At 44.2% G+C, this 18,498-nt stretch overlaps 1 protein-coding gene across 8 annotated transcripts in view; it reads left to right on the plus strand.

The window, feature by feature from the left end:
• EHBP1 (EH domain binding protein 1) overlaps positions 1 to 18,498 on the plus strand; it is a 617,593-nt gene that overhangs the window by 218,008 nt on the left and 381,087 nt on the right. For all 8 annotated transcript variants that reach the window (XM_033936740.1, XM_033936741.1, XM_033936748.1 and 5 more), the window contains one exon: positions 13,303 to 13,498. In XM_033936740.1, the coding sequence (XP_033792631.1) occupies positions 13,303 to 13,498 (196 nt within the window). The remainder of the gene's footprint in view (positions 1 to 13,302; positions 13,499 to 18,498) is intronic.

Raw genomic sequence — 18,498 nt, forward strand, 5'->3', positions numbered from 1 at the left:
CACCGCTGATCTGCCCATGCTCCTCCAATGGCCATGTGCAAAATTTACTTGCACATCTTTATAGAATCCCAAATAGGAAGTTGCTAATTTGCACCAATATTTAATGACTAGTGCCCAATTATTGGCACTAATATTCGTTATTCAATTAAATTGCTTGCATAAATTGGGGGCATAACGAAATCTTGAGTACCATATACAAGGTCTATTCAAAAAGTTCCAGAACAGTTTGAATTGCACTCCAATGGAAAGTTCTTTTGAGATGTGCTAGGTGACGTTGAGTAGCTTGAAACCTCATGACTAACCTCCTATTTTCCATTTGTTGATATCTGTTTTCATCTATGAGCTACAGCTGTTTTTGTGAAAGTGTGTTTTCGTGATCGACTATTTTTCATCATGTGCGATCTCAATGAGCAGTGCTACAGCATGAAATTATGTTATAAATTGGGTAAGACTGCTACAGACTCTTATGAAATGTTTAAAGTGGGGAACATGTTATGAGTCATGGAAGATGTTCCGAATGGTATTCATGCTTCAAAAGTGGTCGTGAATCAGTGGAAGATGATTCGCAAACTGAAAGACCATCAATGTCAACTGATGATCATGTTGATAAGTGAGGGTTCTTGTGCACCTAATCGGCGATTAACTGTTAGAGAATTGGCAGAGGAATGCAACATCCCCATTGGTTCATGCCACAACATTCTAACAGAGAAGTTGGGGATATCTCGTGTTGTAGCAAAGTTTGTTCTATGGTTAATGACCGACAACTGGAAGAACAACTGCGTCATGATCTGTCAGAATCTTCTTGAGCAGGCAAATGAAGATGAAATATTTCTTGATAAAGTGATAACTGGTGATGAGACATGGGTCTACAGTTATGACGTGGAACCTAAAGCTCAATACACTTCCCCCTCCCCATTCGCGATTTCTGCACTCGCGATTTCACATAATCATGATTTTTTTTCTGGGGAGGGGGAAAATTTTTAAAAACATATTTTTTACCTCCCTGCCGCCTTCCCGGCCCTACCTGGTGGTCTAGAGGGCTTTCGGAGCAGGAGCGATCTTACGCTCCTGCCCCGTGCAGATCACCATGAGGAAATGGCTGTAGGGAGTTCCCGTCGTAGTCTCGAGAGACTACGGGAACTCATAGCAGCCATTTCCTCAAGACGATCTGCACGGGGCAGGAGCGTAGGAAGATCGCTCCTGCCCTGAAAGCCCTCTAGACCACCAGGTAGGGCTGGGAAGGCGGCAGGGAAGTGGGGGTGGGTCAGAGCCGGATAATCGTGGTTTTTCACCATTTGCGCTCCGGCTCTGCCCGTATCCCCCGCGAATAACAAGGGAGAAGTGTAGTCTCAATGGAGAACCAGAACATTGCCAAAACTGTAAAAAGCTTGGCAAGTTTGGTCAAACATCAAAGTGATGATAATAGTGTTTTTTTGACAATTGTGGCGTGTTTACTAGAAATTTCTGCCACAAGGACAAACTGTCAACCAAAATTACTATCTGAAAGTGTTGAAACTACTCAGTGGGAAAATCTGGAGGAAGCAGTCCAAACTTTGGAAGGAGAAATCATGGTTCCTGCATCATGACAACGTGCCCACTCATGCCACTGTTAAAATTCACAAATTTTGCTCAAAAAATGTGATGACATTCTTCGCCAGCCACTTTACTCTCCTCACTTGGCCCCTGCTGACTTCTTGTTTTCTAAACTTAAATCCATGCTGAAAGGAAAGCAATTTGACTCCATTGAAGACATAAAACAAAATTTGACGCAGCAACTTTTGGCGATTCCTGAAGATGCATTTAAGAACTGTTTCCAGAAGTGGAAACAACTCTGGGAAAAGTGTATACATAGGGAAGGGAAGAGTTCTTTGAAGGTGACCCAATGGAATAAGTTGTAAGATTTTTGAACAGACCTCATATACGAGTAGAATTTGGAGTTAGTTTTGCAATTAGGATGTCTTAGAAAAATTAACACATTTGTTTTTAAGGGCTTTTTTTTTTTAGGTTCTTGTAGGCATTAGCGCACAAAGGCTCTGATTCTATAAGTAGTGGCCAGATCAGCAGTGCCTAGTGGCATCTAGATAGACAAGGGCGATCTGGTCATCATTGTATATTTGGATTTTCAGAAGGTATTCGACAAGGTTCCGCATGAATAACTACTTCGGAAAATTGTGAGTCATGGAATCGAGGGTGAAATACTCACGTAGATTAAAAACTGGCTGGAACATAGGAAACAAAGAGTGGGGGTAAATGGACAATACTCGGACTAGAAGAGCGTCACCAGTGGGGTGCCGCAGGGCTCGGTGCTTGGACCCGTGCTCTTCAATATCTTTATAAACGATCTGGACATAGGTACGACGAGCGAGGTGATTAAATTTGCAGACGATACAAAGTTATCCAGAGTAGTGAAGACGCAGGGGGATTGTGAAGATCTGCAACGTGACATAATCAGGCTCGAGGAATGGGCATCGACATAGCAGATGAGCTTCAATGTGGATAAGTGTAAAGTGATGCATGTCGGTAACAAAAATCTCAAGCACAAATACAGGATGTCCGGTACTTGGAGAGACCTCCCAATTAGGAAAGGGACTTGGGAGTTCTGATCGACAAGTCGATGAAGCCGTCCATGCAATGTGCGGCGGCAGCAAAAAGGGCAAACAATGCTAGGAATGATAAAGAAGGGGATCACAAACAGATCAGAGAAGGTTATCATACCACTGTACCGGGCCATGGTGCGCCCTCACCTGGAGTACTGCGTCCAGCACTGGTCATCATACATGAAGAAAGACAAGGTACTACTCGAAAGGTCCAGAGAACAGCGACTGAAATGGTTAAGGGGTTGGAGGAGCTGCCGTACAGCGAAAGATTAGAGAAACTGGGCCTCTTCTTCCTCGAACAGAGGAGATTGAGAGGGGACATGATCGAAACATTCAAGGCACTGAAGGGGATAGACTTAGTAGATAAGGACAGGTTGTTTGCCCTCTTCAAGGTAGGGAGAATGAGAGGGCACTCTCTAAAGTTGAAAGGGGATAGATTCCGTACAAACGTAAGGAAGTTCTTCACCCAAAGAGTGGTAGAAAGCTGGAACGCTCTTCCGGGGGCTGTTATAGGGGAAAACACCCTCCAGGGATTAATTAGACCGTGGGATTTCCACCTTAAAAGCAGGGCAGACCCTAGGGACTGTAGTGCCCTATGCCAACCTTTTCATTGGCTTCCCCCCCCCATCTAGTATCTCTCCTTCCACCTGTGATCCAGTAGCTCCCTCCTCTCTCAGGTCTCTCCCTCCGTTGAACCAGGTGAGGTGCTGGCTTAGGCACTGATCAGAAAGGGTATCAAAATCCAAGTGGGGCACCTAATTCCTCCAGAAGCTGGAACATATACCAGATTGGGATTTTGGTGCCCCAGGCTAATACCTCACCTGGTCCATAGGTTGAGCAAGCCTTGCTTAAATCAACAGGAACATCTGGTTTTTACGCAGACACCAAAATTGCTGCAAGAGAATGGGGAACTACCATGCCAAATAGATCCAGTCACAGGCTAAAAACTGGATATATTTGAACGGGACTGGGTAAAACCTGGATGCACATAGTATTTAAAGTGGAATTGCTCAGAGCCAGGCAAATCTGGGGTGTTTCCCCTGGCTCTTACCCAAGGGCAATATAGTGCCTTGTTGCTCAACCTGCGGTATGTCTGGCTGCCACCAGGGATCTCTCCCTGCCTCTCACAGGGAATCCCTGCCTGCCCCCTCCCCCCCCCCCCACACACATACACACTGAAGCCGCTGCTGCCGGGGTGCCTACATCTGCACACCCACTGCACAACCCTCCACCTCCAGAGCCGAACACTGCACAACCCTCCACCTCCAGAGCCGATACACTCCATCCCTTCCCCAGCAGAAACTCTGTAGCAGGGATTGGCCATGGTCGCGTGCAGCGGCTGGCCCAGGAGACTACCACCCCCCCCCTACTCCAACATCTGACGTCAAAGAGAAAGTCCTGGGCCATGCTTATCTCAAAAAATATATAGCAGAACTAGAAAAGTTTCAAAGAAGAGAGAACAAGATGTTAAAGGGGATGGAACTTCTCTCATATGAGGAAAGACTAAAAAGGTTAGGGCTCTTCAGCTTGGAAAAAAGATGGCTGAGGGGGAGATATGATTGAAGTCTACAAAATCCTAGATAGTGTAGAACGGGTACAAATGGATCGATTTTTTTACTCCATTAAAAATGTATTTATTTATTTATTCAATTTTCTATACCATTCTCCCAGGGGAGCTCAGAACGGTTTACATGAATTTATTCAGGTACTCAAACATTTTTCCCTATCTGTCCCGGCGAGCTCACAATCTTATCTAATGTGCCTGGGGCAATGGGAGGATTAACTGACTTGTCCTGGGTCACAAGGAGCAGTGTGGGTTTGAACCCACAACCTCAGGCTGCTGAGGCTGTAGCTTTAACTATGCCACACTCTCCCCACAAATGACAAAGAGTAGGGGACACTTGATAAAATTACAGGGAGATACTTTTAAAACCAATTGGAAGAAATACTTTTTCACTTAGAGAATAGTTAAGTTCTGGAATGTGTTGCTACAAGATGTGGTAAGAGCAATTAACGTAGCTGGGTTTTAAAAAGTTTGGTTTGGACAATTCCTGAGGAAAAGTCCATAGTCTGCAATTGAAAGAGAGATGCCCTGGATTGGTAACATGGAATGTTGGTATTATTTGGGGGTTTTGTCTGGTACTTGTGACCTGGATTGGCCACCTTGAAGACAAGATCCAGGGCTAGGTGGGCCATTGGTCTTGCATAGTAAAGCTATTCTTATGTTCTTATGTTTTGTGCTTTGTGTATTTAACCGCAATGAGGTATTCTAGTGTGTAGTTTCTGTGTTGAGATCTGTAGCAGTCTTGTTCATTCTCATATTTTCACAGTAAAAGGTGTATTAGAGGTCCTGCAGCCCAGTATAATATTTGTACTTCTGCCTTTTCAATGGTAGGGTTGACACTGCAAGTCTTGGTAATGCTGCCATAGTACTGCAGGTTCGCTGTAGGCTCTAAATGTGCTTTATGCAGTTTTCTAGTACTCAAATATACTCAAATATAAACCTAGATTTTTGGACCAAAAAATATCCCAAAAATGGGGGTTTCAGTTTATATTTGAGTCTTCCCCCTCTCAAACCCATTGCAGGCCTCTCTCTAGCCTACTATAAGCCCTGCTGGTCCAGTGGTGAGCCAGGGCAAGAGCAATCCTCCTATGCTCTTGCCCCGTGCATTCTCATTACTAAAAATGGGTGACGCTAAGTTTCACAGTGGTTGCTATGTTTATTTATTGCCTTTTCATGAAGAGATTCCCCCAAAGCTCACAATCTAACTGTGGTACCTGGGGTAATGGCGGAATTAAGTGACTTGCCAAAGTCACAAAGAGCAGGCTGGGATTGAACTCACAACCTCAGGGTGCTGAGACAGTAGCTCTAACCACTAGACCACTCACTCCGACAGTACCCTTCCAAGGTGAGTTCAGTTTATATTAGAATCAACTTTTTTCCTCCCTTTATTTGGGGAAAAAGGTTACTTCGTTTTATATCAGATGGGTTTATATTTGAGTTTATATGATAGGTACTTCATAATATTCCTAGCAGCTGGCATTGGAGGGAAATCATGCTCAGACCCTCATTTAGCTATTGTTAGGATAAAAGAGCAGTCCATGAAGTCTTCATTCTGTTACATCCCTTCTGGATTCCATACACGGTGTTCAATCTCAACCACCGTCCGGGTATTGCAGAAATCCACAACTTTTATGAGCACATGCTTCACCCCCTTAGCCTGAGAGTTAGTAAACAATCCCTTTTGAACCACTAAAGGATGAATTTATTCTGGACCTAACAATCAAAACAGTTTTTTCTGGTCACTATTGTCTCAGCACAGTATATTTTGGAGCTTTATGCTCTTTCATGCCAGGAACCCTTTCTCTGTATTACGGACCCGGCTGTTCGGTACCTTCCTTTTTGGGCTTTTTCCATTGGGTATTGTGGGGAGTGCTGCAGTGCTGGGGTCTGAGGAGCAATTGAAACAGGAGCACTTGAAAGAGGAGCAGGAGCAGTTAAAAAAGTAAGTAAGGCCAGAAGACTAGTGCTGGAGGGCAGAGAGGGGCAGAAGGTAGAGATGATTTTTTTTTCCAATAGGGTGGTGGAGATGGAACAGAGGGGTGGGGGATATTGCACATAGTGATGCAGGGAGTGCTGCGGGGGACAAATGAGAAGTTCAACAAGTCAGTGGACAAGAAATGCTGGAAGGCAGTGAGTGGGAGGGGGCACAAACTCAGGATATAGGAGGGAGGGAGGAAATAGAAAGGGACAAAGGGTGCTGTTTGGTGGTTAGTAGAGTGGGAGCTGCGGTCCCGGTCTTTGCCGAGGCGAGGGAGACCAGGCCACGTGGAGGGACCTTCGCTCCCCTAATGGAGCAGGCAATGGTAGTTGGCCTGACGGTGCCTGCTTCTCGCCGGGCTCAGAGTTAGATGTAAGCCCAAGTGCGCAAAGGAAGAGCCAGCAGGGCCCAAGGTACAGTGCTCAGGGCGGGTGGTTTGCTCAAGGGTCCTGCTGCACGAGGGATGGGAGGGAGGGAAGGGAAGCTGGGCAAGGGTCCTGCTGTACGAGGGATGGGAGGGAGGGAAATTTAATTGAAATAATTATTAAAAAAAGATAATTAACATTTTCTCTGCATAGTGTGCTTTGTGTTTTAAAAAATTTTATGGTTACCATTATGAATTAATAAGATATTGTGTGTACATGAAAAATGAATGGAAGAAATTGTGGGCGGGGTTGGGGCAGGGCTGAAATTAGTAGATGTCCCCTTTTGAAGAAATAAATGGTCACCTTAGTTATCTATGTTGTCTAGTTAGTTACTATTTAACAATAAAATGCCAATTTCAAAATCTCTGCTACTTTGGAGCTCGGGTGTACTTGATTTGAAGAAGTTGTAAAACACTATTGTCCACTGTATTCCATAATAAAATGAAGATTTCAGATGTCTTGATTTTTGCTTCTCCCCTCTCCCCTACCAGAAATTGCTGCACTCATCTCTCATCTGGTAGCAACATTAAGAAGTACATGTCACATGCTTTCAAGCATATACATTAGATTTCCAGTTTTGATGCATTTCCAAGAAAAAAAATATAGGGCTCCTTTTACAAAGGCACGCTAGCGGTTTAACGCACGTAATAGCCGTTACCGCCTTCTTTTAAGTAGGCGGTAGTTTATGGCCAGAGCGGGGGTTAGCGCATTAAACCCGCTAGCGCGCCTTTGTAAAAGGAGCCCATAGTTGCCATGATTTATGAATCAACCTTTGAATAAACAACATCTAGCGGTTGCTTGACAACTGTGCCAACTGATGTAACCTTTTATAGAATCAGCCTCAAAATCTACAAAAAATCCTAAAAAGAAAAAGCCTTAAAAACAAATTAGCTAATTTTGTAATTAGTTTGTCTTAGTAAAAATTCACTAATATATTTATATAGCCTGCAGGGGTGTATGCGGTTTGAAAAATGCTTATAATATGTGTGATATGTGTGTGAAAATATAGTAGATAGTATAAGTTTGTCTGGACGATAGGGTATTCTCTCCATGCTCATGAGCCATGCAGAAGGAATCCACTCTGGATTTTTGATTCCTTGTTTTTCACCAGATGGCTCTGATGCCCTCAGAGTTTTTTCTTGTTTTCGGTGGTATTCGTGATTTTCAGTGCTCCGGAGCTCCCCAGGTTAGGTTGAGGGGAATGCTCTGACTGTGGAGAAGAGGCAGATTTGAGATCTGCAGCTGACAGGCCAATCTCTCTGTTTAACTTGTTGGCCAGCCTGTAGAAACTGTTGTGGAGCTCAGGGTCCGGACCCCCTAGAAGCTTTGCTTGCCTACTGGGTTGCAGGGGATTGAGCGCAGGCTGTTAGGCACCCGCAGGGGGCTCAGTGGGGCTCTTCAGGGTGTTGGCTGTGTTTCTTCTTCACCCTTTTAGTTTAGTTTAATTACTATGACTTTTTGGTTTTAACCCAATTTTATAACTAAGTGTAAATCGCATTGGATTTGGATTTTGCGATCAAATCAAATATTTTAAATAAACTTGAAACTTTTGTATGCTCAGATCTATGGGGTTGAGGATCAGTCAGACTTCGGTCCAATGGTAGCCCAAAGATTTCAGAGTTGGAGGACAATTCCAGTGAGACAGTGATTCTTCTCCAAATCCTGCTGCTTTTTTTTTTTTTTAGTAATCATCTATTGCACAAGAAATAAGCAACATATACCAATAAACAAGCAAATCCAACACAAAAAGTCATCAAACAGGAAAGAACATTTTAAAGGTTTCACCCCATCCCCGCCCCCCTAAAATCCCACCCCCCTCCCAAGATAGGTGTGTAATAGCATGGAATCGAAGTATCACCTCCATGGCCCAGCAATCCCAAGGACGGGCCGAGAAGCCCAGAGAGAGAATACAGGACAAAGAGCTAGTTACAAGTTAAGTAAATAACCACGAGCAGCTCCAGAAAGGAGCCCAAACATCCTGTAGATGCTGGCCAGCCCTAGATTCCATATTTAGGACCATGTGGCATTCCAACTGCAACAGTTGGATCATATGTGCTCTCCAACTCTGTAGGGTGGGGGCCGATGCCTCCAACCAGTGCAAAAGAATACGTTTTTTACCCAACAGGATAGCCTTGCGCAGAAAACAACGCAAGCCCTTGGGTATCGTGGCTAGCACCCTGCACTGAAAAAATAAAAGGTGAAGAGAGACAACACAGTGTGCGTGCCATAGCAGAGAAATGTGGTCTAATATCCTCCCCCAAAAAGCAAGTATTCGAGGGCATATAAAAATCCAGATCCAGCTACTTTTAAAGAAAGCTGAAGCAGGCTGCAGCAAATCCAAAGTACAGGTCACAGTGAGTAAGGCTGTTAGAACCTATGGACAAAATTATGGGGGGTGTCTGTAAATCCTGTTTTTGCAGGTTTCTCCCACTTTCTATAGGGTCCCCCATCTCTAAAATCCTATTTTCTATGTTTTTTAAATTTTCTGCTAAGCCATTTTAGGGCTGTTTTTTGGTGTCAAAATGCTGCTATGGTGGCTATCTTGAATTTTCTGAAAAATTTTTCAAAATTCTCTAGAACCTTCAAATCACTTTGTTTTGCCTTAAAACTGATAGGGAAGGAGTCCCCAGGTTCTTTTACCCCTAATTCAAGCCAAATTTGCACGGGATGGACATTGGAAGAGCGTCCTTGTGTTACGTGTTGTGCAGTGGGTGTGACCTTTAGGTTTAGTCTCCTTCAAGTCTGTAGGGCTGAGGAGACATTACAGGGCCTGTAACAGAAGCTTACATAAACATAGGTGCATGGAAGCTGCAGAGCCGAAAAGACGTAAGATGGAGTTACTTAGAGGGGACTCAGCGCTGTCTAGTACAACATTCTCTCCTTAATTTGTCAATCTGATGTGGCGAGCTTATTTGGATGGCCAGGATTCCCATGGGAGGTCTAGCAGCAAACCTGGAGGTGCATGAGGGGGCTTGATCTTCCAGGATAAGCCTGTCTCAGTATCAGAGGCTGGCTAGGATCCGGTGAACCTTTCGGACAGAGACTCAGAAGACAAAGGGCCTATCTGTATGCCTTTGCCTTTGCTGTCGCAGAGCGAGCACTCTTTGCTGGGAGAAATTGGGTCACAAGCAAGAGCGAGTACGCAGGGGATAATCCCACAGTATGCCGGCTGTTCAAGCCCTCAGCTCTCTTGGAGCTCATTACTGACTGTGCAAGAGTTACAGCTGGACTCCCAGCAGGCTTCATCTGCTTCATGCTGAGAGTTCAGTGCTCCTCTTTTCCTTGGCATCCTGATATGAAGTATTAGTCACTTAGTACTGGGATGCTCCTAAAGGCTCATTAAAGATAGTGAAGACGGTGGCTAGGCTGTATCCTTGGCATAGATGTGCCAGTGGATGTTCATTCAGCCTAAGATGGATTCTTACGTAGCACAAGAACCAAAATGCACTTCCCTGCCAAGTGAGGGAGGCGTGGTATTAAAGGATGTACAGGATCGCAAAGTGGATGTGATCCTTAAAAGGTTAGTTCAAAGACCTGGCCTTGGGAATCAAAGCGACTGCATCAGCCTCTTTTGGGGCATGAGCCTGTCTTTCCAGGTTGTGTGGGCTTACATTGGAGCAGAATGAGCCTTTACCCCTGCTTTTAGTGACAGGGGTGGTTTAGGTGGCCAATATTCTATGACATTATCAGGGTCATGAGCAACATCTCGGCTTATTCTATCTCAGTTTGAAGATTGCTCTGGATCAGGCAATGGGCAGGAGATTCCATCTCCAAGCTATGCTCAGCAGACTCCCTTCAGGAGTCAAATGTTTGGAAAGGAGTCTGGCATATCTTATTGCCATTATAGCAGATCACTGGCCGAAGTCTTTACCTAACAGCAGACTGCGAACCTCAAGATGCTCCAGGAAGTCTAATTTTAATGGCTTCAGATGCTTCCAGCAGTACTCAGAAGGAACCTCATCTCAGAAATCATGTCAGGGATTTTCAGGACCTAGTGGAGCCAAGTCTCCAGTTCTTGTCCCGCTCCATCCCCCAAGAAAGCACAATGATGACAGGTCCCATGTTTGTGAATACTTCAGTGTACTGCCATGTATCTATCTAACAAGGGTGTGCAATAGTAACATCCAAAGAAAGCATCAGAGGAACATGATATTTTACCGGCGTGTGACCCAGTATGGAGTCACTCTGCAGACATTGTAAATTATAATCAAAGAAAAGAAAAACCCATCCACAAAGTTCCAGGATGTAGTTCTCACAGGTAAATTTAATGTCAGAATGCTCAAACAAAAAAAAAAAAAAAAAAGAAAACAAAATGGCCGAATCCAAATTCAATACAGTTTGCAAAACAAAACTCCCCAAGGAAAACTCTGGGTAAGTTCAGTATTTCCTTTCCCAATGCAAACAGAATCTTCTCTATGGTTCTTCTCTCCACAGAGCTCCTTTTCCATAAAGATTTCCAAAAGCCTGCTCCTAGCAGGTTCCAATAAAGTTCAGTTCCCTGCTATGATGCACCAAACGCTCAAACAGTCTTACACAGCAAAGCTTCCAACTTATCTTTTAGCACTGCTGGGTCTAGGGGAATGCCTAAAGTCTGCCTGCAAAAGCCCTAAAACAGCTTTCAAAATCCCTCCCAGGTGTTGGCAAACTTCTCCCCACAAAAGCACTCCTAGCTTAACAAACTGTGCAGTTAATCAAAATAGAAAAAAACCTTCCCACAGTTCAGGCAGTCAATGTCCCAGGCTGACAAAAACACAACCTCAGCCAAAATAGCAAACAAAAAAAACCTCAGTTTTTTTTTTTTAGCTCAGTCCTTGCAAATGGCTGCCAAGCCTACTTCATCGGCTCGGGAGTTGAATACAAATCTTCAAGAGCCAGCTCTCGGTCTGCTTCTAGCAACTCTGAAGTGGGTCCAGCTTCCTCCACTTCCATGGGGTCCCAGGTATTACCCGTGATTGAGCTAGGAAGCTCTTCCTTAGGGAGAACCTTGAGCTTTCTCCCTAACCTGCCTAGTAGCTTGCTAACATCTACTGGCTTTTCAAGAGGGGAGCCCTGCCCTGCTCTAGCTGAGCCTGCTCTCACCTGGGCTTCTCTCTGGCTCCTCCGGTGGATACTAGGGAAATCACCTTCCTCACTATTCCTGGAAGAAGGTTTAAAACCTATGTCCCTAGCCCTGCTGTGTGAATGGTAGTGATTTTGCGGGGCTTCCTCTTCTCCCCATTCTGGGTCGTTGGCATCCTCAAGCGGGTCAGATTGGTACTGGGAGCTGGTCTTGGCAATCCCCTTTCTGGGCTTCTTGCCAACCTTCCTTCCAGCTTTCACTGGGACCTTGGCAGGCTCAGAGCCTGACTGGTCACAATATATGTAGAAAAGCTTCACCATGTCTGTCATATATTTGTCCCCTCACAATGATGGGTCAGTACAGTTCATGGGACTTTCCTTTGCTGCAGCTGGATTCTAAGTCTAGGATGTGACTTTCAGTCTTATATAGCACAGAAAGTGCTGAATTTTCTCTCTCTCACACACACACTGCTGTTCCTGTAGTAAACAACAGGTGTCCCACTTATCTCCTAGCTCTCACGGCTGGAATGTTATCCCTTATCACAGTATCATAAGAGTCCTTCATCGGTAATAAGGTAAAAAACAGCACAGGAGATGCTCTCATGAAAATAAGTTGAAAGTTGGAACAGATACAGAGAGTTAAAACCAGAATAGAAGCAGACATGAAGATTTACATACAGTAGCCAAAGTGGCCACTCATGCCATGCCCTGGCCAGCCATAGGCATAACATTCAGCATAGAAATGTTTAAAAAAACTTAAAATATTTCTATGTCAGATGTTTTATTGGACCCATCTTTGGGGGTTCACCAGACAAGGAACATTTCTAGACTCATGCCACCATTTTACAATTTGTGCTAAAAGTTTACCAAGTTTATCTCTATAGTGAAAAAATTTCTATCTGCAGTAAAGGAGCATTTTTAGTTTGCTCATAAATTAACGAGTTTAGAGCTGCCTGTGTAGCTATCATTTCAAATGGACTTGCTTCACTAATCTCTGTTCTCTAAATCCAATCACTTGTACTCTACCGTCAGTTCTAGATTATCTCCTTCATGAGCGCCTTTTCTTCACCATTAGTCAAGAAACCGTAACTGTACTTCCTTTGATTTCCATTCATGAAAGGCCTCTATCATACCAAGCCTCTACTCAAGCCTTGTTGAGGTAAAATAGGCACAAGACAAGAGGGAAGTTGAAGAGGAAGGCACAGAGATGTCTACCCGGGTGCAATTTTTTTTAACCATGGGAGCAAGACATTTTATTTTTCCTGCAGGGGCAGTAAAAGGCCTTACTTTGGTTCCCATGGTAATCCTGACAAAATTGTTTCCTGTTCCTATGGTTTCCTGTGGGAACCCATTCCCGTGTCATTCTCTATTAGTCAACAATGCTTATATACTTGTAAGTGGTACAGTGAGGTACTGGTAACCAATCCATTGCTTTTAGAAGGGGGGTACAGTAGTAGGGAAGTTGCAGTGGGGTAGAAACAAATGATAAACTAAATATTTAATATCTCTTGATTTGTTTGAAAATTTACAAAATAGCAAGTTTTCTTCATTTTTCATTTTCAGAACTGAGGACAGGAGTCATCCCCTAAAAACTAGTCAAATCTATTACAGCATAACAGTCCAATTAAAAGATATCACTTTTATCTTTTTGTTTAACTTTATTTCTTTTTTTTCAAACAGGTCAAATCCATTTTATGAACCAAAATCTGTCACTGCTTTAAAGAATCAAATTTCTATCATGCAAGATCCAGAAACAGAAAAAAAGAGAAAAAGAGATGCTCCAGCACCACCAGTACTCTCACCAAAGATTGAAAGAGAAGGAATGGGGCATATGGAGACTGCTTCTGCTTGGATAGAGCTTCATGCTTCTCCTAAGGTAATAATTTGTATGTGTAATTTAAGTGTATTAGAAAATATAGTCTTTTTGTATATACTCATATATAAGGAAATTAAGAACATAAGAATAGCTGTACTGAGGCAGACCAATGGTCCATCTAGCCCAGTGTTCTTCAACCGCTGGTCCTTGGACTGATGCCGGTCCGCAGAAATTTTCTGCCAGTCCACAGGGCTGGCACCTCCATCGGGCCCAAGAGATTGTTCTGTAGCCACCAGTCTTCGGTACGATCAATGTGGTGTCTTCGGGCCGGCTCCCTGAGTGCTGCAGTGCACAAAGCTGTGGGAAGCAGCTCCTATCCGCGGCCTGCGCCTGACCCAGAAGCCTACTCTCTGACGTTGAAACATCAGAGAGAAGGCTTCCAGATGAGGTGCGGGATGTACTGCTTCCCAAAGCTTTGTGCAATGCAGCACTTGGGGAGCTGGCCCAAAGACCCTGCGTTGATCGCACCGTGGACCGACCTGAAGCTAACACCGAGGGGAAGGCCAGAAGGCAAGATACATGGAGGGAGAGAGACAACAATGGTAGGGGAAATGCTTTTATTTTTTTTTTTATTTAGTGATTTTACATCTGCTGTCTGTTCAGGAAGAAATGCATTTGTTTGTTTTTCTCTAGGGGTTGTACTGCTTGCAGAGTCTTGCATCTTAGGGTTCGTTTGTGAATATTATGACTTTTAGTTTTTGGTCCTGCATTTGCATGGGGTAATCTGTTTTCTGGTAGGAATGAATGTTGAAAAGCATACAGTGTGCTTTGTGCATTTTAATTTTGTGGTTAACCATTATGTGTTGTTAATACGATTATATTGTATGTTTGTATATATGAAAAATGGATGGAAAAAATGGTTACAATTAGTACTATTATGGGGGCGGGATCTGGAGCAGAGATTGGATGGAGATGGGCACGACTTAGCCCAGTGTTCTTCAACTGCCGGTCCGCAGACCGGTGCCAGTCCAAAAAATAATTATTTTATTTCCGCATGTCCATAGGTGCCAAAAGGTTGAAGAACACTGATCTAGCCCATTATCCTGCTTCCAGCAGTGGCCAATCTGGATCATAAGTACCTGGCAAAATCCCAAATAGTAGCAAGATTCCATGCTGCTAATCCCAGAGTCAAGTAGTGGCTTTCCCGATTTCTGTCTCAATAGCACATTGTGGACTTTCCCTCCAGGAACCCAGCTATGCTGACTGCTTTTACCACATTACTTATAAAGTGTTATATATGCTATCAGCCTGATGATGTCAGGAATGATGCAAATAGAGTTATTCTTAATATTTGTCTGATATTGTAAACATGAAGCGATTATTGGTGATTGTAGTAAAAAAAAAAAAAAAAGTATGTTTAGTGGTTAAAAATATTTTTTCATTATTTTGATAGCAGCATGGTTATATATGAGCTTATCAGTTCTTAGTAGGGCTGCACATCGATTAAAAATTTTAATTGCACGATTAATTGAAATAAAAATGTTTAATCATGCAATTAATCGTATAAAGTGTCCCCCTCACATTTCTTCTTGTACAGTGCAAAATACAGACATCGGAATAAATTCTACGAACTAACATGTTTCATTCACTAAACTGAAAATAATTTTTCTTAATTTGTTGTCTTTTATTTTATTTTTCTAATCATTTTGTTCCCTGTCTCTGATTCTGCTTTCCTCGCTCTGCTCTGAACACTGTCTCCAGGGCCTCCTGTCCATTCACTATTTCTTTTCTCTTGTCCTTTCGTCTTCATTCTGTGTCCCAAAACTATCTTTCACATCCAGCTATCTTATGTTTTTATGCCTCCTCCTCTAATCTGTCTAGTTTTTAGCTCTTCCCTTTCCCTCCATCCATGGGCAGTACCTCCTCTATTCCTTGACATCTATGTGCATTTCCTCTCTTCCCTCCTCCTACCCTCTGTTCCTGTTCACCATCTCAGTTCTTTCTTTTTTCTTTCTTCCTTATCCCATTTCCAACATCCCGTCATCCAGCATCATGCCTTTCTCTCTTCCCCAACCATCTAGCATTGTTCTTCTCTCTCAAGCCCCTCACCATCCAGTATCACACCTTTCTCTGTCTCTTCCTCCATCATTCAGTATCACCATTTCTTCACTCTGACACACTCTGCCCTGCCTCCTAATCATTTTGCATGACTCCATCTCTCTTCTCACCACTACTACCACAAAAACAAAATTATCATCCATCATTGCTCCATCTCTCTTCCCCACCCATCTAGTATTGCTTTGTGTGCCCTCCCCGCCATATAATGCATTGCCCATCCCCCCATATTTTGCATTGCTCTGTCTCTCCACACCTCCCCCCCTCCACTCAAGCATGACTGCCTGCAGAGGAAGAGCCGAAAACCCATTCTAAGTCCTCTAAAGACTGGTTCAGGGCTCCATGTCTGACTTATACCCCACAAAATCCAAGAGTACATAGGGATACAAAATGGGTCCAGGTCAACAAGTAGAATACCAAGCAAAAAAAGGAGTATAGAATTACTTCTAATAAATATGCTTTTCAAAATTTGATTATCAAAATACCAGCATATATCTTCAAATATTCAATAGTATCCATAAATATAACATTAATTATAATGTGAAAAGTGCTCAGTGTCCTTTGTCTCCTGCACAGATGGTGCCGCTAAGAGACCAAGTTTGGGACTATCATAACATTCTTCCGTCCCAATACAAACAAGTTATTACAACAGCTACTTATGGAAATGGAAAAGGTAGCACTTATCTTACTTTGGAGGTAGCTGATCTTGTTCCTTCATTATAACCAAATAGCGGCCCGGCAGGAATTTTTCTTTGCTATTGTGCTTTAAAGTGACTGGTGCATGCTCATAAGGTTGTGCATAAAACGACTGCTCCTCTACTCAGACCTCAGTTTCACCCAAGAGGGCTTCCTCAGGAGGAGATAAATCTAAAATGCACATGTAAATAAATATGAATTAAAACAAACTTCCCACTACAAAATAAAACACTAAACAACCACACTACCGTAGTTGATAAAAACCCACACCCCAAAACATAAAATCATGTACCCACTCTGCATTACATTCCAATTTTATTACTCTATTACATCAGAGCAGCAAACTGCAAGGAAGGGAACCCACAGCTAACCATAACCTCCAGGGGCAAGGAAAAAGGGGGAAGAAGAGAGAAGAAAACTCCTTTAGTACTTACTGAGGCAGAACAAGCTAAACAGCTCAGGCAGCATAGATGCTGAAAGACAAGGCTAACTGACACAAACGCCAGGCTGAAATTTAAAACAGCCACACGCTAAAGCTCCCTCCCAAATGCTGCAATTCAATTTTATCACAGCAGGGGGAACCGCTCATCAGTAAAAGTGAAGCCTCAGCAATTAACTGTGCAAACCTGGCACTACAACTAGACCCGGTCACAGTGCACTCGCTCAGCAACCAGAAGGTAGATTTAAGACTACAATAATACTACTGTTTCACCTTCCAATAACTCATTGAAAACCCCCACTTTAAACTACCCCCTTATATGTAAGGAAACTACACATTTATTCACATGTGCACAATGGGAGAAGGACTTGGGGGTTTCCCTTGCTCAGCCCTACTGGCAGTTACTATATAAATTTTTGTTTAAGTCATCCTTTGCTAATATTGAGAATGGATATCCTATATAATAAAACGCTAGCCGCGCATGCGCACTCAGACCTGCATGATCTGTAATCTCTGATCCGTAGGTCCATGGTCAGAGTGTGTATGCGGCGGACAGATCGGGAAAGCACAGCACAGCCGGCGACTCCCCCCCCTCCCTCCCTCACTCTCTTCCAAAACCACCACCTCCTCCTTCTCGCTGGCTCACCCACTTTTAAATGAAGAGAAAAGCGCTGCACCGTGCTAACGCAGGCTTTGCTGTCTTCTGTCCACTGCGGCCCGCCCTCTCTGACTACTTCCTGTTTCCGCTAGGGTTGGCCGCAGTGGATAGAAGACGCCGAAGCCAGCACCTGTAGCCGCCGATCTCCGTTCCTTCGGGGGGGGCGGGGGTTCTGGGAGGAGAGGGATCGTGGCCACTCAGTGCCCCCACCGAGGAGCCCAGCAACTTTCCGCTGCCCGGGACCCGAGTCATTTGCCCGGGAATGCTGCTTTGGACAGACAGACAGAGGGCAGAAGGGAGACAGAAAGACACAGGGGCAGGTGCACAGGGAACTGGTGTGGGGGGAGGGAAATGGAGGGGGAGGGAATGCTGCTTTGGACAGACAGACAGAGGGAGGAAGGGAGACAGAAAGACAAGAAGAAAGACACAGGGGCAGGTGCACAGGGAACTGGTGTGGGGGGGAGGGAATGCTGCTTCAGACAGACAGACAGAGGGAGGAAGGGAGACAGAAAGAAAAGAAGAAAGACACAGGGGTAGGGAGATATACAGAAAGACAAATAGACAAAGGGGGCCAGGGACAGAGACAGACAGAAAGAAAGACAGCGGGAGTCGCATCAGAAGGGGTGCGGGATGCCGCAGAGGGTACTTTTCCAATGGGTGCAACTGGGCGGCTGTCGGGAGCCTCTGATCAGGGGCAGAGCAAGGTAAGTGTATCATAGGGATAAGAAGGAGGAGGGGGGAGAAAAAGGAAGGGATGCCTACGGCTGGACAGGGGGAGAAGGAAAGAGGTGCTGATGGACAGGGGGGGTGAAGAAAAAGGAACGGAGGCCTAATGTTGGACAGGGGGAGAAGGAAGGTGCTGCTGGACAGGGGGGAGGTAAAACAAAGGGAGAAGGACTGCTGCTGCATAAGGAGAGCTGTGAAGGGGTGGTGGTGGACACAGGGGAGGTAAAAGGAAGGAAGAATGGACAGGGGGCGCAGGCAAGGGGTGGTGATGGACAGCCAAGGAAAAAGAAAGACAGAAAGAAAGAAAGCGGCTAAAGAGAGAGAGAGAGAAAGAAATAAAGAGAGACACACACCCATATATTCTAGCACCTGTTAATGTAACGGGCTATAAGACTAGTAAAATATATTATCGCTGGCATTATATCA

This window comes from Geotrypetes seraphini, chromosome 3, assembly GCF_902459505.1.
Source record: "Geotrypetes seraphini chromosome 3, aGeoSer1.1, whole genome shotgun sequence".
Classification (NCBI taxonomy): Eukaryota; Metazoa; Chordata; class Amphibia; order Gymnophiona; family Dermophiidae; genus Geotrypetes; species Geotrypetes seraphini.